The sequence below is a fragment of the Rhinolophus sinicus genome, linkage group LG04 (genome assembly GCF_036562045.2).
Source record: "Rhinolophus sinicus isolate RSC01 linkage group LG04, ASM3656204v1, whole genome shotgun sequence".
NCBI lineage: Eukaryota > Metazoa > Chordata > Mammalia > Chiroptera > Rhinolophidae > Rhinolophus > Rhinolophus sinicus.
The window spans coordinates 72,207,998-72,231,543 of NC_133754.1; the positions used below are offsets into that span (position 1 = coordinate 72,207,998).

Below are 23,546 nucleotides of genomic sequence, written 5' to 3' on the forward strand. Positions count from 1 at the left end.
GGAATTCCTTAAACAAAATTAAAAACTCAAGTTTCTCAGTGGTACTTGCCATTGACATCTGAGGCTAGCGGCTACCCTACTGGACACTGCTGATGGAACCCCTCCATCATTGCAGAAAGCTCTCTGGGATGGCACTGCTGTACGCTTTTAGTTATATGCTCTCAGAACCTGTGATGCTCTCCTTTCTGAACCTCCACAGTCAAGGATGCCTGGCTATAGACCTCCTTGTCTTTGTTCTCATGGGTACTGTGAGCTGATATTTTGGTGGCAGGATTTCCAAACGTTATGGCCTTTGTGGCTCTAGTCCCAATCCCTGGGCCTCAGTGAGGTGCCTGAAAAGGTGCACGGGTCAGAGTAAACCCTTGTCCTGCCTTGCAGCACTAGGGATGTTTTTGCCAGGTGGAATTGAACATGGAGAATCAGGCATTGCAGAGTTGCTTGCCAGCCTCCTTCCTCTGCAGAGCTCTCTGAACTGAAGTTTGGGGGATGACGTTCTCCAACAAGGTTCAGAGGTCAGGAACAACTTTCAGTAACCCTACAAATGCCATCCTCTGGTGTTGCTGTTATCCAAGGCATTTCAGGTGAAGCCAGAATGCTTTCTCAGTGTCTGGGCAGGGACTTTCAGGCAACTTGTCTACATCCTGAACCCATCTACCTTTCATACCTGAGTGATTTAGGCCTATGACTCAAACGACCTTATGCCCTGGACATTAAGGAATGCTTTAGTAAAGTCTCATTTATAATCTCTTTCTGCCCAAATAGCTCCTCTCTGGCAAGCAGATACATTAGCCGAGCACTCTACCATCCTGGAGTCCCATGTATCTCATTTCATTTCCGCAATACCTCTAGGAACTAAGTAGAAACTGTTTTATTATCTCTATAGTAGAAATAATGCTCATGCTGAGGCTTAAAGGGCAAGGTGATCCATTCAATGTTTCATGACTTCCAGTGGCAGAATAAAGAGTTAAACCCTGTTTTTCGACCCAGGATCCAATGTTCTTAGTGCCCTAACCCATGTCTAAGACAAGTGATTGCTAGATGGGCAGACAGACACTAGCTAGCATAACTACGGTTGTCAGGAGAATTGCTAGCAGTTGTTCATAGGTAATCCCTTCTGATCCTCATTCTGGAATGTGCTACACAGAATGCCCACGTGCTCTTGGTGTTATATCACACTGGGAAACAATAATGGAAAAGGCAACTAAATAAGCCTCCTAAGAGCCTGTTATTTTGGATGACGAGTGATGCCGTACTTCAAATATCAGAATGAAGATTCTTTGTTACAGTCAGTACTGTTCTGTCTTTCCAAACTATTGGTTTTTGAACTGAGATTTTGAACTGAAGACCTCCCTTGAGCAGAATGTCCTGTTAGGGTTATGGGCTCTCTTTGAGTTTTAGAGGCAGGTCTTCTTCCTTAATGTAGGGAAACTCCCTCGTAAATACAAGGAATGCCTCCCAATTAATATTTATTTCCACTTTCAAAAAACCTGGATCAAAAAGGGATGTGATGTAATGTGTTGTATCATTTTCTTATTCCTCAACACTGTTAAGAGCTCAGTTGGATTTTTGGAATAGGGTGTAGCAATTTGTTTTTCCAGGCCTGCGTGGGTTTGCAAAACCAAGATGGGCTGTTGTGGGAGCTGAGCTTTCTGCTGCTGGCTCTGGATTCCCTGCAGAACATATGCTTCCCAGCTACCCACACAGAGAAACGTCTGGCATTCATTCTGTTTGTATGTTTCCTAGAGTTTGATTGCAAACACTGTGAAGCTTCCTTTTGGCTGTTGTTCATTTGTGCAGTTTTTGATTAAGCAGCTATCACATATTTGATTTTTATCCAGGACACGCTCAAGAGTGTTTCTGTTTTCCTCTCTAACTTTTTATTGAAGTATAACATATATAAAGAAAACTACATAAATCATACTCAATATATTATCCTCAATTGAATATACACGTGTTTAACCACCACGCAGATCAAGGAGGAGAACATTACTGGCAGTGGGGCTTTCTCATGGCAAGAGGCCTGGGCTCCAATTTTCATATGTAGTAAAACCACATTAATGCGCACTTTTATGGAGTTTGTTATTTGGATTTTATTTTATAGCCTATTAACTTTGATTTTTTTTTTTTTTGGAAGTCTAAATTTCCAAATGCTTAGTTTTCTTAATGTTTGTCATCTACTCAAGTAGATACAAACATGTTTGCAGGGGACATACGTAATCTATCATTGTTTAAATGAACTTCAACATAACTCCTTTTTTGGTAGATAGAATCTACTGCTTATACATGTATATTTTTCTGTTTGTTAAAGCAACTGGTGTGGTCATTTCTTTCAAAGCACCTATTATAGTACAAGAAGTAAGACCATATTTTTGTGTTCTGAAATTCAGATTGTTATTCTGCTGGCTTTGCTCATTGGTTCTGTTTCCTCTACAAAACCTTAAAAGTTGTGCTAAATCTTACAGTCATAAATTCCTTCAATGTTTTTGCTTTAAATCTTTAATACTATCTACTCTACAAAAAGGATTCTTCGCTTTACAAACGGGGATGTGGAAGCACAGAGAAAGTGACATATCCAAGGCCATACAGACTTCCTCTTTGTGAACACAGGGCCCTTGGTACAACATTGACAGAGGTACCCCTTGCCTAAGTCTGAAAGTCAGCTTATCATGAAGTGGCATGCATCACCCAGCCTGATATATACTGCTGCAAAATATAGAGATAACTCTTTCCTGATCTCAGTCAGAGCCAGGAGGAATAACCTCCATGTTAGTGAACTTGTACTCATTGCCAAAGAACTCTTGCCCCATGAAGACATTTGATGGTGTGTCCAGAAATTCTGTTCCTACCTTAACATCATACAACTGGGACACAAAGAAGGGTAGTGAAGGAGAAAGTCAAGAATAGTTGGTTGTTTCAGGAACATTGAAGGAAAAACATAGGAAACAATGTAACAGATGTTGGGGTTTGATTAAAAGATTTCTCTTAGCAGTTACTATAATAATTCGCTCACAGAATAGAAAACAAAGGATTTAATGTGCCTTGCCAAAAACAAATCCTCCTCCCAAAAAAAACCCAACCCAGATTCCTTTGAATGTACTAAAGTATGGGTAAACCAGTCCTCGTTTCTGTAAGATAAAAATACCATCATCTGGAGCTTAAAGAACACAGAGTGATTTTAGAGGAAACAGGAGTATAGGAAACTGGCTGAAGGTCCCTAGCCCAGTGGCAGCCCAGCCCAGCCGAGCTCAGAATCTGAGATAGTGAGTTCCTCATCTGTTTCTACTCAACTCGCTTTCCATTGACCTTTGCAGGAAGGAGGTCCTCTGGGCTGTGAGGATGCCAGCCCCTTACTGGACGGGGCTTCTCAGTGGATCTCTGCTGTGCTGGGACAGGCAGTGACTGAGCATAAGCTATGAGGCTAATTTCTCCACACACAACAGATTGTTTATAGGTTTTAAAACTGCTCTTACCATAAGGAAATCAGTCTCCTTCCCTGCTTCCTCAGTGGGATAATCCATGGTCCTGATCTGGGCTAGAACGAAAACCTATTTTGTTTCCTTTAAGGAGATTGGGAAGTAACATCCTTCTTCCCCTATAGAAAACCATTTTAAAAAATGACGCTTTCTATTCATAAGGACTCAGTATTCTGAGTATAGTCCGGTCCCCTCTCATCTTTGTGCCCTGAATGCAAGAATCCGTAAAGTGCTCATATCTTGCTTCTACAGAATAAATAAGCCTGTGTCTTTTCCTTTGCAGAGAAAGGAGAACTTTTTGTACCTTCTCCCAGTTACTTTGATGTTGTCTACTTGAACCCGGACAGACAGGCTGTGGTTCCTTGTCGAGTGACCGTCCTGTCAGCCAAAGTCACTCTCCATAGGGAGTTCCCGGCCAAGGAAATCCCCGCCAATGGAACAGACATTGTTTATGACGTGAAGAGAGGCTTTGTGTATCTGCAACCTCATTCTGACCACCAGGGGGTAGTCTACTGCAAGGCAGAGGCTGGGGGCAAGTCTCAGATCTCTGTCAAGTATCAACTCCTCTATGCTGAAGGTAAGCCGGCTTCCTACCAGTGCCTAGATTTGTGTTGCTTCCAGCTGGTCTGTATCAGGTATTGCTGTTCCCAAGTATGGATGGAAATTAGGAGGCACAGAATGCTGTTCTTAAAGGCTCCTTTAAGGGACTGCCATTTCTAAAATGCTCTACTTCCTTGTCTGTGACCCTGACCCAACATTCCTTGACTCCCTTCTCTCCAAATCCATCCAGCATTCAGTCTGGTACTGCCTCTGTATGACTAATCAGCAATTCTCCAAAATCCCCAGACTCTTCTTAGAACATTCTCTCAGATGAGAACATCCTCTCTGAACCCAAATAGACTGTCTTCTCAGGGCACCATCCCTTTCCCATCTCAAGGTCAGGAGGTGGGTTTGGTGTCCTTCTTGCACTCATTCCCACTTCCTGATTCTCACTCTTTCACCCTCTGTTAGGAACCTCTGCTCTTCAGAGACATATAGCTCATGGCTATATCAGCTTTCTCATCTTTTTTCTTGTCACGCCCCTAATGGGCTCATTGTCCTCTTCATTCCTCCATTTTCTGGGTGACATCAACATTCACTTGGAACCGACTAGCCTGGTTCACTGACAGCCTTGTCCACTCCACCTCAGACAGCCCTCCCTCAGTCATAACTTTAACAAGCCAACAATAGCCATTGCTCTGACTTAGCAGTCACTGAGTCAGACCTCCGTCTTGAACCACAGCCTCGTACCTTCCCTGATTCTTCTGTGGTTCCTTCTGCACCAACCCTCACATCCACCCTCTACTCTCCACATTCCCTACATTCTCTGCCTGCCCCAGCCCACCCAGCTTAGAGTCCAGGGCTCATGGTTTCAATGCTCTCTGTCAATGCCCTGAACTCCTTGCTCTTCTGTATTCTCCTTCCGCCTATCCAGGAAAACACCATCCTAAATGAACATAACTGTACCTTTTCTCCATGCTGAGGGCTGCTTGGAAAATGCCATGGGCGGGTAAATTCATTCTCTTCCAGTTGGCCTCACTGCCTTCTTCTTGACAGAATTGAAGTATGCTCATATCTCTCCATTAAACATGGAAATATTTTTTTTAATATGACCATTTTAGTGAGGAGTTTAAATTCAGTGGTTTCATACATGAAACACTTTCTTTTGTTCAGGAACTTCCATCAATCCTGCCCCCTTTTCTAAAAATAGTGAGGTCCATTAATGATATCTCAGTCCAATTCCACATCCAACAGGCACTTTGGATTAGGAAGATAGTCTTATCCCCTTTCTAACACTGTTCATATAAAATCTTTAACCCCACATTTGAGACAAAGCCCGCTCTTGCTCTCCCCACCAGCCTGCAGGCTACACTGGTGACTCCAGCAGCTGGAGGGAGGGAGTGGGGTGGGAGACGGCTGGCTCCCCTCCTTGCTCTGGTGCTAGGCTGGGGGCAGAAAGGGAGAGGCTGCAGCCCAGAGGCAGTTGCTCCTGATGGTAAATGCTGACCTGGCCTCTTCATGAATTCCATGGGCACAGATGATGGCTCTAACACCTTGTCATGGATGATAAGGAACTCACCCCTAAGCAGCCCTCTTGGTACCATACACCTCTGAGATTCAACCTCATCCTCTGGACCCTCAGCTAAGGGCCTCCACAGTCTGTGTTCATCTCTTCGCTCCCAGCCGGAGTGTAGTCTCAGAAAGGCTATGGCATTGACATTTCTATGTCGCTCCAATCCCAATTCTGGAGCATGTGGGAACCAGAAACGTATAGTGGGGACACAGTCCAATGCCCTTGTTCTCCTGGCAGCTCTTCCTCCCATGCCATCCCTTCCTCCCAGTGCTCTCCAGCTCAGGCAGCAAGCAGATCTCTGCTGCCGAAGGACATGTCACCTCCCCTTCCTTGACAAGTGATCCCCTTGAGCTTCCCTCCCGACTTCCAGGCGAGAAAGCCCCCCTCACCAGCCCCTGTGCGTGGGTAGAGGAAATGGTTCTTCTTCATGCACTATAGTGCCTCAACGATGACCTTTCTCGCTCTCAGAATTCTTATGTGACCAGGGGTAAGAGGCCCGTGTGTGGGGTAGAGTCCGTCCTCCAGCAGTAGTGCTGCTTGGGCAGCCCTGTGGCAGGATGAGTGGCCCCAGGAGCCAGCCATTCTGAGATGAGAACTCAGACTCTTTAATATCTCTTGTTCTCAGCCCTGGACTCATTCACTAGGCCACGGTGCCAACACACTGTTACCAAATAGGCCTCACAACCCTCTTTGACCAACCTCAGCCCTCGGCTAAGGCCATCTCTCTTTCCCATCAATGCCAACCGCCCTGAAAGAGCTCTCCCTGTTCCTTGTTTTCATTTCCTTCCCTCCCACACGCTCATCTGTCTTCCCCTGTGCTCCGCCCCAAAAGCAAGGGTGTCAGGGCCCCAGGCCATTCCATCCAGCAGGCACATTTCTGTCCTCATCCTACTAGATTCCACCTCGCCTGCATGAAACCCCTCTTCCTGGCCTCATTTTGTCCTCCTTTCCCCCCAACTTTCTCATTCTGCCTTGTCAGGTCTTTGCCTCTCCCAGCTTGTGAATGTTGGGAGTTCCCCAAGACCCCTTCTATCTCATTCCTTGTTCTCCTGCGTGGTTTCAGCCACATCCATGCCCTGCTGTGTATCTGTTCACTATAACTTCTAATTGAATCTACGTGGCCCAGATCTGGGAGTGCCAGCTTCATGTAACCAACTGCCTACCTCTAATATCTGTGTTTAGATGCTTCATGGGCCCTTCCCTGCACTCCCGATCTTCTCCCCTGGCCTGGTTCTTCAGCTTTCCTTGTCTCCAATGGTGATGCGGTCACCCAGTACACAGCGCCAAGACTGGGAGTCCAGCTGAAACTCCCATCTCCTCCTAGTCCTTTTTACCTTTTCTATTAAATCACTTTCAACTCCTGCTATTTCTCTCCATCCTCACTGCAAAAAGAGTCCATGCTATCATCCTCTCTTCCTTGGGCTAATCTGAATGCCTTCCAGCTGGTCTCCCCTACATCCACCTTTTCTCTCTTCTACAATGTAGCTGATTATAATGCCAATCAAAACCGTTCAGTAGGTTCCCACTTTTCCTAGAACCAAGGTCAAAATCTCCCCTGTGGTCTAAAAGGCCTTGCCTGGCCAACCTCTGCCCTCCTTGCTCAGCTGCCTGCTCTGCTTTCTTCCACCTCACGGTGGGGTCTTTGCCACTGTCATTCCCCATCAGCTGGTTCCTCCCGCTTCTCCTTCCATGCCTGTTAAGCTCACCCTTCAGATTCTAGATCAAACATTGCTTCCTCAAGGAAGTTTCCTGCTTCTCAGACTATTCTGAACTTCCGGAGCACTCTGGGCTTCTCATAGCTCTTAACACAACTCCTTTTAAATTAACCACACAATTACTTGCTCAATGTCTGTCTCCCACTCTGGATTCCAGGCCGCATGGGCTCAGAGATCCCGTGTCTCATCCCGTACTGTGGTCCTACCTCTTAGCATGTCGCCTTGCTCAAGGCTGCTGTCACTAGTATTTGTTGAGTGAACTGACCACAGTGAAGAAATGTGTTTCTGCAGTGCTGTGACTGCAAACATATGTAGCCCTCGTGCCCTTCCTGCAAACCTCTTTCTCATTAGATGTAGACGTTCGCCTCCTTCTGAGAATGAACAGCCACACACCCACCTGTTCCTCTCCACCCATGTGGTTGCCCTCTCTACATTCTGCTTGTTCTCTCCCCCACGTACCTGCTTTTCCTTCAACTTGACTCCCTTCGTGGGAACCCCTGGAGACCTTTTAGCTTCCTCTCCTAATTACAAGTGTCATGGCTGGACCTGGGGAGTTCTGGATGATGACCCCATTCTGGACTGGCAAGTAGAGAGAGAGAAGGAAGGCTTCAAAGGAGGTGGTAGGATAGAGGAGGTCTGGTGTTAATTGGGAAGCTATAAGAAAGGTAGAAATGTTACATATCTATCCAAAGCGAAGAATGTGTCTGTAGGTTTGTCTTTAATGTCATACTCAAGAATCCCATCTCACTTTCCCTGGCTCCTGCTTACTTCCAGTTCCCAGTGGCCCCCCATCGACAAGCATCTTGGCATCTTCAAACAAAGTGAAAAGTGGGGATGACATCAGTGTCCTCTGCAGTGTCCTAGGGGAGCCTGACGTGGAGGTGGAATTCAGGTGGATCTATCCAGGGCAGAAGGTAAGCACCAGACCCTAGACTCAGCCACTTGTTTTTATTCAGGGTTATCTCCCAGTGATAAAGACAGTAACTTAAGTGCAAGAAATGTGTGCGCTATGGTAGGGGCTGGGGCTGGCTGGCTGGCTTCTACGATGTACTTTTACAAAAGGCTTTTTTTTTTTTTTTTAAATAGGAAAAAAGGTGACTTGGTTCCATTAGGCAATTCACTCAGTGTACCCTCTTCATATGTGATTTTTCTTCATAACCCTTAAGAGGGGACAGGGGCTTGAAAGGGAAAGCAGGGGGCCACCCCCTTTCTCCACTCCCAACCTCAATCTTCAGTTTTAATTCTGGATTGATTGGAGGCTAATCTAACCTCCTTCTGGCTTCCTTTGGCGTGTTCTCCATACACATTGTGCCCTGTGGCGAGGAGCTCTGAGCAGACATTCACAAAGTGGGCATAGAAACGCAGGCACTGTCAAAAAGGTGCTGTGAGGCCAGAGATCATTTTAAAATAGACTTCCCATAAAAGCGACTACAGCTCATTTAGCCTCTGTGCATGTTCTGCTCACTAAAATAAACAGCTTTGCTACAAACATGGAATAATCCCTTTGTTGCCAGAAGAGATTTGGCCTCTTGAGATGTTCTCAGTAGCCAATACACTTCTGACTTGAGAGCTGTGATTGGTGGAAAATACCTGCCTGGAGAATAGTATTTTCCAGAATTCTGGTACTTGTTTTTAAACACTTGTCACCATTAGAGGGCATTAATGATTTTCAATAGGGATTTTTGTATTTTTTACATTGCCAATTATTTCATGAGCGGAAAGGGGATTAATATAGTCATACTATATTAGTTATTTTTAACGAATCCAGAAGGCACTATGCTCTTATCACCAAATTTGGATGAAGCATCTAAAAGTGACCATCTGACTTTCTGGAAATAGGGAGTTATGTCATCTAGGACATCACATTATCCACCCTTGGTACAACTTTTCTCCCACTGGAGTCCGACGGCACATTTTACTAATCATACTTTTCTCTCTTCCAAATCTGAATAACTGGGAGCTTTTATTCGTTTACATAGCTAGAGTTGAGTGCTTTGGGCTCTTTTTGACTATAAGTTCTGTGACTAGGAACCACTGAACGAGAGGATGTAAGTGGGCGATGTGAAGAGAACAGTGGAAAATTTTATCCATGTTCTTATGCCCAATACCATTTCTGTATTCTTGGACGTTCAAAAGAATAAATCTTATGCCAAATAGAAACTTACCAAGGAAAAGGGCGGTAAGAGAGTCAAACAGCATAATGAAATCCAAGACTCTGCTTTGAAAAAAAATGCAGTCTAAAATGATTATACAGTGTGAAAGCATCCATGAGCTACGCATACCAAATAGTCTTTTATGAGCATGTGTTTTACACTCCGAAAGGAACACTCCGCAGTGTTGGGGGAAAGGGAGCTGTTAGTAGCAGCTTGTCAGTTGTGCTTTAGTCCATGTGGATGTCATTAAACAGGATGAAAGACCCGTGACGATTCAAGACACTTGGAGGTTGATCCACAGAGGACTTGGACACACCACAAGAATCTCCCAGAGCGTCATGACAGTTGAAGACTTTGAGACCATTGATGCAGGATATTACATTTGCACTGCCCAGAATCTCCGAGGACAGACTACAGTAGCTACCACTGTTGAGTTTTCCTGACTTGGAAAATGAAGTATAATGGACTGATGGAAAGCCCATTTGTGTGCACAACCAGCTTCGGCGTTCTTTCGACTAGTGCTTTGCCAGAGGCTGATGTCAAGCTCCAACCCCCAAACCCTGCCTTGTGAGTAAGACCCAGACATCCAAACTAAACGGAAGTCATCTGGTCTAACAGAAGTGTTAACTCCTCTGACAGAAAGCATGTATTTTGATTGCTTACCTACATATATGCATTTCTGGTTTTTATACTAAGAAAGCATATATGGAAACAACTTTATATAATCATTTCTATTAAACAAGCAACATTTTGTAAAAAATGAAAACTGGACTAAGTGCTCGTTTTAGATTGGCTTGAAGTACATCCAGAAGGACTTAGTGGCGGTAATGTTTGGGTTAATACCTAACATTCTATTTGATTTAATAATACTACACAAGAATCTAAAATGTAACAAGTTCAGCTATATATGAACTATGATATGAAGCTATCAGAAAGTCATAGCACCTTGCTTTAAAAAAACAAAATTGCTGCACTCAGAAGTACTAGTTCTAGATTAGTACAGTCAATAAGATCTACAGCATATATTTTTAAAAGTTTAACTTTCAATATAAAATGCACTGGTCTAGAAAGATTCAACTTCATTTAGACTTTTTTTTTTATCATCTTCAAAAACATTTAGGCCATAGTTCCAATTTTGTTACCTTACAGAGCAGAAATTGTTAAAACCAGTAAAAAGTTATTTCTCCAAAACACATAACTTTGAATTTAGGAAAGAGAAGCTTAGCTCTAAGTCTAGCTCTGTGAGCCAAATTTTAGCCCATGACCAATTTTGTGGTTGCATTGGAAATTCCTGGGAAATAGCTTAGGAGGAGACTTGATGTCAACTCCTGTGATATAGAAAGGATATAAACTGAAGAACACTTTGGAGAATGAAGTAGGTCACAAGTTCCAATTCTTATATTGAATATTCCAGCATTATTTATTTGATCAAAGTAAAAATACACTTTCCATCACTACAAACTGAGCACAACTACAGCTGTTTACACAACCATATTTTTATGACGTGCCAACATTTTGCATCCTACATGAAACATTTGGTTTGAAAAAAAATCTTAAAGTTCTCTGTTTTGTTTCCTATCTTCTCTCCAGTTGTCTGGCATTCTCTGAAGACATTTTATACTAATTGTGTAAGATTGATTTCCCCAGACACCTAAATGGTACGGAGGAGAGCAGGGAACAGCACAAGATTTACCATTCGAGGGGATGGATGGCAAACCCAACTTTGGCTAATGGCATTGAGAATAACTTGAAAGGGTAAGCAGAGAGATATTCCAGGAGGTGGCAGTGAACCTACGTTTCCATTTATCAGAAGCAAACAAGGAAGGTTACATATATAATAAACTACTGAAGTTTAGACTTCAGACACAATTGCTAATAATAAAAAAACCATGCATCATGACTATCAATTTGCTATGTAGTGTACATGTAAATGAAGAATCAAATATCCACCTCTAGTTTCCTGAATCTGTTCTTACTACAGGGGTTATCTGTACAGCCATCAGCAACACAGAGTAGTAAATACTGACATCACAATGTTAACACATGCAGGGAGATGGAGAAAAAGCCATAGTTCTTCCACTTCCCCAAAGTATTAGAATTGAGAGAGGAGGTAAGTGAAGTTTTGAAAAGAAATTGAAATGCAACATGGAGGCGGGTTGTGGAAGCCACATTTGCTCTCGTCAGCTGGCCTGTCTACCTTCCCAAGGACAGAAGGATTCCTCCAAGGGTACATGGAAACTTAGCATTATCTTCCCAGACTGTTTTCTTCGATTAAATACTGCATCCCTGGTTTAAGCAAAGTACTTCTATTCAACAATAAGCACTGAAGCCTACCTTTTTTAGCTCTACCAGCCAATGAGTCTTATTCTTTATTCCCTCTAGGGTTTCTGAAAATCTGTACTGTCAATCCAGGCCATAGTTTTTTTTGGAAAGTGGTTTCAGCACCTTGAAGATGAGCTGGCTCTGGAAAAGCATATTCCATTATCCTTGTCCCAGAGAAAACTAGGTAGGAGGTAGGAGGTTTGCTTTTGCGGCTCTGGCTGGGTGAGGAAGGAAAGGGAGGAAATGAGAATAATGAGAGAAGACAGTTTAAGTGTGTGAGGATAGCTTAGGTCGAGGTAAAAGTAAGGCCGAAGCAATCCATTGCTTCTGCCCCTTTTCTTTATAGAGATTTTTAGAAAACTTAGGGTTCTACATTTGCTCATAGCCTGAGAAAATGGATTGTAGTAAAATGTTAGGTTCACGTGGGAAAGTTAAAATTCTACAGAAAAAAAATCTCGCTGGTATCTACTGATGTGGCTGAACACTGAGACTGCACAGACATGGAGAAGTCAAAGCTTTTCCTGTCATTTTCTTTCCCCTGTGTCAAAGGGCTAAGCGGAGTGGGTGGGAGAGAATCATAATTCAAGCAACTACTGCTCTTTCTTTTATGGCTTTTTGCAGAAATGCATACACTGACTTATTTGATTAGCACATAATCAGCTTTTGAGTTTCAATACACAGCAAAGGAGGCAGCATCAGACACAGGACACTCCCTTACATCCATTTCATTCACACGTCCCCAAAATAAACATCACAAGAAGGTGTCTGTGGTGAAGAACATTATAAAGGTTATAAATCTTTATCTTAAGAAAACCCTGAGAGTTTTTCCCCATATGCTTACGTGAAAAAGGCAATGAACAAGACCTTCACCTTCTTTTTCTTTAAGTGCTTTGTGCAACAGTGTCCATGCAGATCGTTTGGGAGGAGTCTCTTGGGCTGACTCAGCTCTTCCTCCAGAGTTCCAGTCTCATACGGAGCCGATGCTGCGGGTGGAGACTTTCCAGTTCGAGTCCGGTAATTACACATTAGCTAACGTAGCTCTTGCTCCCATGACCAGTTAGGGTCAGTCCTGCAGACCTGTAAAAACGCTTTCACAGTCTTCCCCACTTTCAGAAAGCGTCATCTGGGTGAAACGTTGGGGCTGGGGAAGGAGCCAGAATTCCTTGGCGACTGGAAGGGGATAGCGGAAGATGTGGGAGACCTCTTGGGGCTGCACAAGTCCCCATTGTGCAGCTTCCACAGCAGCTCCTCGTTTTCCATGGAGAGTCGCTTGTTGACTTTCGACTCTTTCTCCAGTGACTCCTGCAGAACAGCCTGCTCGTTGGAAAGTTGCCTTAAAGACAAAAAAAGAACCAGAAGCCACGTGGATCTGAGTTATAAAGAAAAACTGAAAAAATGTCCTTACCATTTTAAATTTGCAAGTCCAGTAAAATGACCCCTTTGGACTAAAAGGGAGCCCTGGATTGAGCTGCTTGGCCAGCTGAGAAACCCTGGAAGTAGGAGCAGGGGCCAAAACAAAGCTACGTTTTGGGGGCAATTTCACAGTAGGCTGAGTGACACTGCCACAGGTATTGTGCATTTCTTGTGACTGTCTTATGTTGGGGGCTGTTTCCTACTTGGTCTCCTGATGCTCGTTCTCTGAAAGTATTTTCAGTGTCAGTAAGCCAGGGGCCACAGGGGTAAGGCTGGCCTGCTTAGGTCTGAGCATTTAGTCCAGGTAAAAGCATGAAGTGCTACCATCAGATTTTCCAGATATAAATCAGTACCTCTTTAACCACCCTCTTTAATTACATTTCCAGGAGGTGCATGGGTGGAGTATGGTAAAGTAACACTCGATGTCCGAGGAAGGGAGGAGATCGGAAAAACAGGACTTTTATTTTTACCTTGAAATGGCCATGTGCTTGTCCATCCGAGCTTTTAATTCCTCATTCTCCTGCTGGAATCGCTTCAATTTGTCAACCAACGCTGTGTTGTTGTCCACCTTGGCAGAAACAAGAATGCCAACAATTACACATGAAAAAAATAGGTAAATAAAGCCCCTTATTTCCTAAGGCACATTCCTGATATGAGTACCCTTTGGAGAGATTTAATTAATGAAAGTTTAATTGCATATTGAAATATCTATACGTTGTCACACTGAAAAATAGTATGTAAAGCAGCAAAACAGAGCACACCTACAGGTACGATTTTTTCAATGTATTTTTTAAAATTTGTTAGTTTTCAAGAGCCACTTGAAAACTGATATACCAGGGGGTAACTAATTTGTTCCAGGTCACACCCTTTTTAGACTCTCCTTGAGAACTGGTGTCCTGCACTGGGTAACTGGGTTGTGCGTCTTTCAGTTTCAAGGTGGTAAAATAAAAACAGCAGCTAGAGAGCCTGTGTTTGTCAAGGGCATCATAGCTTTCAATTTTGCAAGCCAAAAAAAAAATAATAATAATTCTACATTTGATGAAAACTCCTAAGGCCAACAGTTCACAGTTCTGGGCGATGTTTAATAGGGCCTTAAACATGGTTTCCTAGTTCCTCTTTAGCATTTACCTCTGAGGGGCCACACAAAGCAGCAATTCACAAAGCTGTGGAGCTTCAAATGAGAGAAGTGACACTTACAGAAAGCCTCCCTTGGTTCATTTAATGATATATTTGTTCTCCTGCTGGCATGCCCAGGCTAAACTTTCAAGGAAAACAAATTGATCAGCAGAGAGATTAAACGATAAAATCCCTGAAGACATTTAATCACTTAACATGATGAAGAGCTGATTACATCCCAGCTCACTTTCTAAAGGTAAGGTTTTATTACTTGCTTAGGAGGTGACATCACAGCTCTGTCAGAATTAATTCTAAGTCCTTGTCATTGTAGCATGTAACTAATCTGATTATGGCTTTTAGAGTCCTATTGTTCTTAGTATATCCTATTATCTAGAAAATGCTCAGGACAAGCCAATCAGGTGAAATAACTACCAAAAAAAGAACTAGGGTGTAAGAAAAAGGGGGCCTTGGAATTTTCTGTAATTATAGCAGTAACTGGCCTTAAAATATTATCTTGTTCAATTCCTCATTGTATAGAAGAGAAAACTAGCCCAGCCCTGGAGATGTCACAGAGCTAATTAGTGGCAGAGTTAGTTTTCATACTGAGAAAGCCTCCTTGCTTTCTACAAAGGGTCTTGTTTTCTACAGACTTGGAATTTACAAATAAGTAGGTAACAGTGGGTTTACCTGTCATTGTACCAACCCATTCTTTTCTATATATGTAATACAATGCTGATTTATATCATGATAACCTCTTGGGCATGGCAAGAGACAGAAATATTTATGGATCAACAAAAATTAAAATGTGCTAGTAATTTTACAGCGGAGTCTGTTCTTTCTGCACATGCTATTTTGAAAAGTTGATGCAGGAGTGGTACATGGGGCAACCAATTAGTAGCAGGGTTATCTGAGTCATCACTGATGGCCAGATTAGCAGTTATCAGACTCCTTAGATTGGGCCCATTCACAAACCATGAATTCCTTTCCTGCCTTAAAAAAAAAAAAATCCTGGTAATGCAAAGGGCCTATACATTCATATTGCAGCGTAGCCCTTACCTCCCTCAATAAAGAGGCCAGAGACCCTAGAAGGAAACCAAACCAAGTACCGAAACAAAAAAAGCAAACAAAGAGTAACCTCCATGCTCTCTATGGTCCAGGGCTGGTTTGGGTTCGAATGAGGCACTTACTCAACAATCAGTCATTCATAACTGGGGGGAGAAGGGCCAAGCAGTGCAAGGAGGCAGGCAGAGTCGAGCAAAGTACCACAGTGGCTGGGATCACTTAGGTCCTTGCCAAACGCTGCCCACTTAATGCGACTCCTGGCGAGTAGCAGCCGTGTTCCAGGGCTGGGCCAAGACTCAACAGAACATTGGGCATGCTGCTCAAACACGTTGTTCTGGACAGACTTGTCACAAGTTAACATCAGTTCTCTGTCCTAGAGGCTGCAGACTCAACTTCATATTTTCCATAATGCTTGCTATTTGTCCAACTGGATTTTTATTAAAGCACAATTCTTTTATCACATTCTAATTCGCAAGAAACAAGATGAAGAATTTAGATGGCAAGATTAAATTGCTCCCATGTGATTAATTTACGTATCCAACTGTTTTGGGCCTACAAAGTCTGCCCAGAGTTGGTGATATTTTAAAGCCCTGTTTTCACATTATTTTGAAATTCTTCTTATGCAGGGGAAGATTCACAGACCCCTGAAATGGGAGCCTGCTTTCTTTGGAGTGGTTTTTCCAAGAAGCAAATAATGCTTTTTACATGTTCCTTGGAAAAATAAAACATATTCCAGAAGGCATCAATGAACAAGCCTTAAGCAAATGTAGAAAAGAAAATATAATCTCTTCTACCTTTTGTGTCTTTCCAAATAGCTTTCAGTAGCAGTTAAAACACAGGTCCTATTTCACTGAAACTATCCTACTTGGGGAGGCTCTGAAAGAAACCTACCAGTTTCTCCATTTTCATTAACTTGGCATCTTGTTGGTGCAACTTCTCGTTCTTGATCTCCAGCACAGCTTTCAGGCTTTCTAACTCTTGCTCCAGATACATGATCTGAGGGTTTTTCTGGAAAAGACACCAGGCAATAGCTCTGACTGATCATTAAACAATCGCATAATTCAAATCCTCAATATAAATAATCTTTGATTAGATTTAGAAATTAGACAAGCAAGAAGCAGCAAGAGACTTCCACCTTCTTAGAGGAGTTTCAAAGAAAGGTGAAAAAAGAGTTAGGATAACTTTAACCTCAAAGTTGTTGGTTATAAGAATGAAATAAAACCTTTCATATTTGAAAGCAAACATTTCACTTATTTATCAGTACCTTAATGGAAAAAATATTGTAGCATCAAATATTTTATAGGAAGTTGGAGAAAAACCGTTGCTTATGATACAAAACAGAACTCTGGCTAGAGATCAGGCAATTCCAAGTTCTTTTACTGGTGTTTGGAGGGAGAAAAAGGAATAACAGTGCTCTTACCAAAGTCAGTAACTGATCAGGAATGAAAAGGCAAGTACATACAGAGGGTGCCAAAAACAAATGTATACACATCTTAAAAAAGGAAAAAACTTAAAATTGTAATACTCAATATATACCGATAACAAAAGTCACGTGTGTACATTTTTTTTGTCACCCCCAGTATATAGGGCTCTCTGGAAAACAACAAAATGACAATGTTGTGCGTCTTTTGGATTTTTATTATGATGTGACTATGTTGGCCTGGCCAATCTTCTAGGGCAGCCATAACACCCTCACATTTTATTTTGTGACATCCTGATACCTATATGGCATATAGCACATGCACAACTAAGAGTCTATCCAAAATAAACAATTGTATAAGGGGAAATATCATCTTAGAGCCCAACACTAATTTCCCGACTCCTCAATTTACAGAAGTTCAAGTGAACCATCCGAAATGTATGATACAAAGGAACAGCACAAGATCTACTGCTCAGATGTTTAATGAGGTAATTTCTTAGAAAAGCAGCAGTGGTGTAGAAGATCAATACCATCCTCCTGGGCAGTGGTTAATGCTCTGGACCAGTCCTCAGGGAGAATCAGGAAGTGGGCCCTTGGGGACTACTTAAGCAAACCTCTCACTTCACAGAAGGAGACTACAGGTTCCACAGCTCAAGTGAGCTGCTCAGGGAACGGACTAGAGCTGGAAATACTGGGGCAGGGACTCTTACTGCAGGCTTCTTCCAGATATTTCATACGTTTGTTATGCTGTTATCCTTTTACATGTATTATTTTTTATCCTATCTCATTTTTTGTTAAAATAGCATACTTTACTATAAATTTTTAAAATTAGAACATTTACAGACTTGTTCCCACCGCACTTTTTCCTCCTCCCCTGCCAGCCTGACCCTTTCTCCCTTACTCTCATATGTGCTTTGTTTCCCTACAACCTCACATGCCTAGACAGAGGGGAGGCATTAGATAGTCCTGCTTCCCTCAATCTGTTTCCTTCTTAGTTTTTCAAAAGCCACTGACTCTCAGGAAGTGCTTTAAAATCTGTAACCCAAACCACTAGTAAGGTTTACCTTTTGCAGATTAAGTCTAAATTTTTTTGAAATCACTATTCTTTCTAAGAATCTTCCAGAATAAATAGCTTTGAAGTTTCACTGAATGACCTCATCTAATTGTATTCAAATGTCTAGAGACTCTCCCAATGAGGGTATCAGCAAAAGGGCTCACTGAGAGATCACACATGTACTTCATGAGCTGGCAACAGATTTTAAGTTGCAAAAAAAGCTTTGCGTCTGCAATCTCAAGGCACCAATATATGGAATGGTGGTACTGAAAACAGAAGCAGTAAAAACAGTTGTGTGTTTTTTTTTCTCAAAGGGGTGGGGTTGGGGAGTAAGGATACAAGTTACAAGAGAAAGTTGAACTTACAAGATAAATTTGTACCTCTCAAAAGTGAGAGTCATCTATACAATGAAACATTGTTCAGCCATAAAAAGGAATGAAGTACCTATACATGCTACAGTACATGTGACCCTTGAAAACATAAGCTATGTGAAAGGAGCCAGACACAAAAGACCGCATACAGCATGATTCCATTTATGAATTGTCCAGAAGAGGCAAATCCATAGGGACAGAAAAATAGTCTGGTGGCTCCCTAGGGTTGGGGCTTTTGGGGGGAAATGCGGAGTGACTGCTAATGAGTACGAGGTTTTGTTTGGGATAAAAATGTTCTGGAATTAAATACTGGAGACCAATGCACAACTTTGTGAATATATACTAAAGCCACTAAATTGTACATTTTAAAAGGTATACAGATTATATCTCAATACACCAGTTAAATTAAAAAAGTGAAGTCTTCAAATAAAACCCTGACCCTGATTGATAACTTTCTTGTCTTCCTGTAGGTATTAGCTTAGACCACTTGCAATACACACAGGGTGCCAACACCATGTTTACACATTTTAAGAAAGGAAAAAACCTATTAAAATTGTAATACTCAATATATACCAACAACAAAAGATGAATACAAGTCACGTTTGACTTCTGCAATTATAAGAGGTGCTCACAGTGGTTCCCATCAGCGTCCAGACACTTCTGATTACGGTGAACTATGGAGCAACACTGACCAAAGTGTCCACTTGTATACATTTTGTTGGCACCCCCGGTATATTGGACTTCATCTGCATGTAAGTATTTAGCATTTAAAAAAAGACATCAATAAACAAAGAAGCTTTTCTATATTGTTTAAAGAGCATACTGCAAGATATGAAAAAGAATCCAAACCCATGTTATTTCTCTAGTTGCTGAACATTCATTGATTCTAAAAGGCAGCTAAGCAGAAGAAAAGCTCAGGAGTTATACAGGACCACAGATAACTTACTAAATTTGCTTTCTCTCTTGATATTCTTTTTTGTTCTTCTGATTTCAACTTTTCATTTAAAGCCTCATTTTCACTCTTCAGATCACTGATTTGTTTCTAAAACACAAACAATGAAATGTGGAACGTAAGTTAACAAGCAAACACCAGGAACATAGCAAATGTGCACAGAAACATACCAAAACCACACAAACCTCAAGAATGATGATTTTGTTTTGTTTTGTTTTGTTTGGTATTGAGATTTACCCACCTCTAGGGATTCCTGCTTTTCATAAAGCAAATCCTCAAGTGATTTCTTTTCTAATTCATGGCTTTTCTTGATTTCTGTAAAGAAATAATATTTTTTGAACATCCTATGAAATCACTGTGTTCTGTAGTTGTTAAAGCACATAGATGTAAGAGGTGATTATGAAGCAGTATGACTGTTACTTTATATTTGTATAATGTTTTTATATAAATTAATCCACTCTCAGATTAGCTCTATAAGGTGAGTAAGGCAGATACTCCCATCTTATTGCTGGGAACACTGAGGCCCACAGAGGACAAGAGACCAGGCAGTCCCCAGCACGTGGGAACACAGAGCAGACTTCTCAGGGGAGTGCCTCAACCCTGGCCTGCAGACTCTCCCGTGTTCTTTTCCATTTGCACTTCATGAACCAAACAGAAATCTAAAATTAAACCCATTTCTAGCAGGAAGGGAGAGAAATAATGTGTTCTAAATGTCTACCCTGGGCCAGTAACTTTCATGTGTTGTGATCTTGGACTTCACACAACAACTCTATTTTTCTGATGAGAAAGGCCTTTGCCAAAAGTCACACAGCCGGTTTTTACCACACATCACACGCTTCTCTGTAGGATACAAGGCGTTCAGTGTCACAACTTCAGCTACGCAGCCAATTATGTCCTGAATGAAATGGCTTCTTATTCTCTTTCTTCTACTTCAACAGTTCCAACCATGATGAAATAATTTAAAAGATTCTTTATTCAACAATGTGAAATCTACATTTCATAGCAGTGCCGTGTGCAAGAGAGTTGGTGAGCAACTGTGCCTAGTGTGGCTCTTATACCACGGCCAGGATCTAAACTAACCTCAACTCCCAGGACCTAAAGTGGGAAAGTACAACTATTACCTAAAAGCCCTTTAAGTTCTTTAAAAGTTCGCCTATTTCCTAAAATGCTGTCATTTATCACAAACTATTATTTGCATCCTTAAGGGAAAGGGCATCTGGTAACACTGAACAATGCAAAAAGAAACCAAAACACTCCAAACTGAATGCCACAGGGAATTCTCCGGAAAGGGAAGTTATGAATCATTTCCCTTTTAAAACATATCACACTGTTCCATTAGATCTTATTCTATTTCAATAGAAGAAAAGCGCTCTTGCCTGAAAGGGAGGTTTCGTAGGCCTTCTTTAGCAATTCTACTTTCTCTGAGTGGCTAGCTTCAATTTCCAACTTAGAAGTTTCATGGGCAGCATTTAAGTTGTCAAACTGTAAGAAAAAAAAATTTAAAAAAAGGACAACAGTTTCCCAGTAAAATCACATGTCCTAAGTGGAATAATAAGTAAGCAGCAACATTAGGAAACTTGACACATAAGACTGCATTCAAGTTGAAGGGCTACCTAGCGCATGTAAAGAACAACCCAACTTGGTTGTTCCCAGGTCTCCACTGCGTCCAGCTCAGGAACACACACACACAGCCCTCTTGGGGCTCACTGATGGAAATGGCTGAGTCCGTCACAAGGAATGAGGATTTGTTTTCCGGTAACAGGGCCACAGAGGCTCCACGTCATGTTGGCCTCTCTATCTTCAGTCCCTAGCACATGGCATACAGTAGGCACTCGGTAAATATGTGTGAAATGAAAAAAAACATTTAAAAAGGGAACAAGGAAATTAAATAGTGGCTTATGATATACTATAAGTGAAAAATATGGGTTATTAAACTAGTGCCATTTTTAAAAAGAAGAAAAGCAAAGCAATGGTTTAGCAGCCCAACACCAGAATGCTCAAAAAGGGATTCATTCTAGGTAGAAAGAAAAAGGGTTGTTTTTAATATTTTCTTCCCTTTTGCTTAACATATGTACATTGCTTTGAGCATAAGGAAAAAATGTAATTTAAAAAATTCTTCACACTTATTTAAATAAAACAAAGCTCATCAAGGGATGGTCAACAAAAAGAAGGTCATGACAGGAAGTTGATCATCAAACAATTAGAATTCAAATAAACAGCCATGACCAGGAACGTGCTCAGGTTCCAAAGGCACTGACCTGCTCTTGCAACTGAGTTTTATACTTCTCGGCTTCTTCAACGTAAATGTTCTGAAGCTTTTCACACTCCCCGGTGTAAAATTCTTTAAGCCGATTCTCTAGTTCTGTTAGATCAGTCTGGTGCTGCTGATTTAGCTTCTGGACAAACCCTTCATAAGCGATTTGCAACTCATTCCTGGCTTTTTCTAATTTCTCACAGGTGGTTGAAGCAGTGACTGAAAAGAGATGAAAAAGATAAGTGTCCTAAATTCATAACATTCATACACAGATGTGGTGACTCTGAAGGCATAAACACTGTACGTCTCAGTTCTTAGGTGACCAGATTTTCAAAACCAATAGTTTAGAAGTGAACAGTAAAAAGGAACAAGGGGACATGGTCTCTGGCAGTGTGCATGCGTACACACACACACACACACACACACACACACACACACACAAACACCTCTGTCTAGCAAGCAGTAAGAGAAGTCCTTGAGAAGAGCCAGGTTCCCAAATGAATATCACTGTTTTACGTGGTGACCAATCAGTACAGGGGCCATAAGGAGAAGAGGCCCTGATTGGCCGGATGTCTCTAAGGACAGCCAACCAGAGGTGAGAAACTAATACACAGAAGGAGCAGGGATGATCAGAGACAAGAAACAAATGGGTTTTAAGCTTGTACTTAATTTGAGTTGATTTCAGCTTGTTATTTCAAAACTACACTAATAAAAAAATATTAGAATATACTGAATACAAATCACGAAGGCATAAAAACTTTAGGAAAAACACATTTTAAAATCTACAACATAATATGAATGTATTAAATATAATTTAAAATCAGAGCATTCTACTCTTCACCACCAGAACCAAAACCAGAATTCCCAACAACACATTATAGAACTCACACACAAATACATACCCACACACATTATAATAAGTCCCAGAAGATATCTATCATTTCTCAGGAACTTGACTTTGGACTTCTCCCTGGTGTTAAATACATGTAAGTAGAGTAGTACTGTACCTGTCGGGAGGACACCTGATTTCTCAATATCCCAGAGTGCCCATGGACTAATATAAAATGGGTAATAGTGAGTCTGCCAAATTCATCCTTACCTCTATTTTGGTAAGGAATATATATTTTAGGCATTATAGAAGGAAGAGACGGCTTTAGGACAGAAAAAAGGATGATTGAGATCAATGATTAGTCTACCTAAGTAATATAGAATTCGCTGGTTCCTGGGATGAATTTCTAGCAGTGATGTCACTTGTTTTCTTGGGAACATGCCACGTGGTAGTAGAAATACCAGTCACTTGTCCCATATCAGTATTCTTTCAGAGGTAAAATGAGCTACATTGAAATAATGGCAAAAATAGTGTCTGCTAAAGAGAATCCTTAAAATTCAAATAAACCCACAAATGTTTATTGAAAGGGAAAGGAGTTAACAGTAAACACAAAAACTACTACTCAATTACTGGCACGAGAATGGAGCTCACACATGTTATCTCATCTCACCCTCACAGAAATCCTATGAGAGCCTTATTTCTAAATATGAATATACACAAGGAGACCAACAGAGACGGTAATTAATTTGACCATGGGCACATAGCTAGTAAGTGGTAGAAGACTGGGTGGCAGTAAGCAGTTTGGATTCTGATTCTGTCAGCACCCAAAGTCTGTGTTCCTTCTACCCTATCCAGCTGCCTCTTGTGCCAGGAACTATTGAGAAACAAGATGGAGCCTTTCCTTGGCAAGCTCATTGTCTAATTGAGAAGATAAGACATACACATATGAGAAGCAATAATACTAGGCAGTACCTAAGCGCTCAAGGAATCGCACTCAAGCTGGCTTACATTCAGCTAGGGTGATCAGCAGATTAAAAAAAAACACATTTTTTAAAATTTTGTAAAATATACATAACAAAATTTACTATTTTAATCATTTCTAAGTGCACAATTCTGTGCTATTGAATACATTCACATTGTCTCACTGTTGTGCAACCATCACCACCATCCATCTCCAGAACTTTTTGCCGAAACCAAAACTCCCAACCAATTAAACAATCTCTCTCCTTTCCCCTTCTCCTCAGCCCCTGACAACCACCATCCTACTTTCTGTCTCTATGAATTTGACTACTCTATGGA

The 23,546-nt window shown here is 41.6% G+C and overlaps 2 protein-coding genes across 7 annotated transcripts in view; one reads left to right on the forward strand and one right to left on the reverse strand.

Annotated features, from left to right (window-relative positions):
- Nucleotides 1-10,214, forward strand: part of PDGFRL (platelet derived growth factor receptor like) — a 55,569-nt gene extending 45,355 nt beyond the window's left edge. Inside the window, exons 4-6 of the mRNA XM_019738001.2 lie at nt 3,757-4,050; nt 8,076-8,215; nt 9,709-10,214. Of these exons, the coding sequence (XP_019593560.2) occupies nt 3,757-4,050; nt 8,076-8,215; nt 9,709-9,897 (623 nt within the window). The 3' untranslated portion in view covers nt 9,898-10,214. The remainder of the gene's footprint in view (nt 1-3,756; nt 4,051-8,075; nt 8,216-9,708) is intronic.
- Nucleotides 10,215-10,847: 633 nt separating this feature from the next.
- Nucleotides 10,848-23,546, reverse strand: part of MTUS1 (microtubule associated scaffold protein 1) — a 140,515-nt gene continuing 127,816 nt past the window's right edge. For all 6 annotated transcript variants that reach the window (XM_019737997.2, XM_019737995.2, XM_074329730.1 and 3 more), the window contains 7 exons: nt 21,423-21,637; nt 20,541-20,646; nt 19,406-19,479; nt 19,159-19,254; nt 16,259-16,375; nt 13,660-13,757; nt 10,848-13,109 (listed from right to left, as the gene is read on the reverse strand). In XM_019737997.2, the coding sequence (XP_019593556.2) occupies nt 12,896-13,109; nt 13,660-13,757; nt 16,259-16,375; nt 19,159-19,254; nt 19,406-19,479; nt 20,541-20,646; nt 21,423-21,637 (920 nt within the window). In that variant the 3' untranslated portion in view covers nt 10,848-12,895. The remainder of the gene's footprint in view (nt 13,110-13,659; nt 13,758-16,258; nt 16,376-19,158; nt 19,255-19,405; nt 19,480-20,540; nt 20,647-21,422; nt 21,638-23,546) is intronic.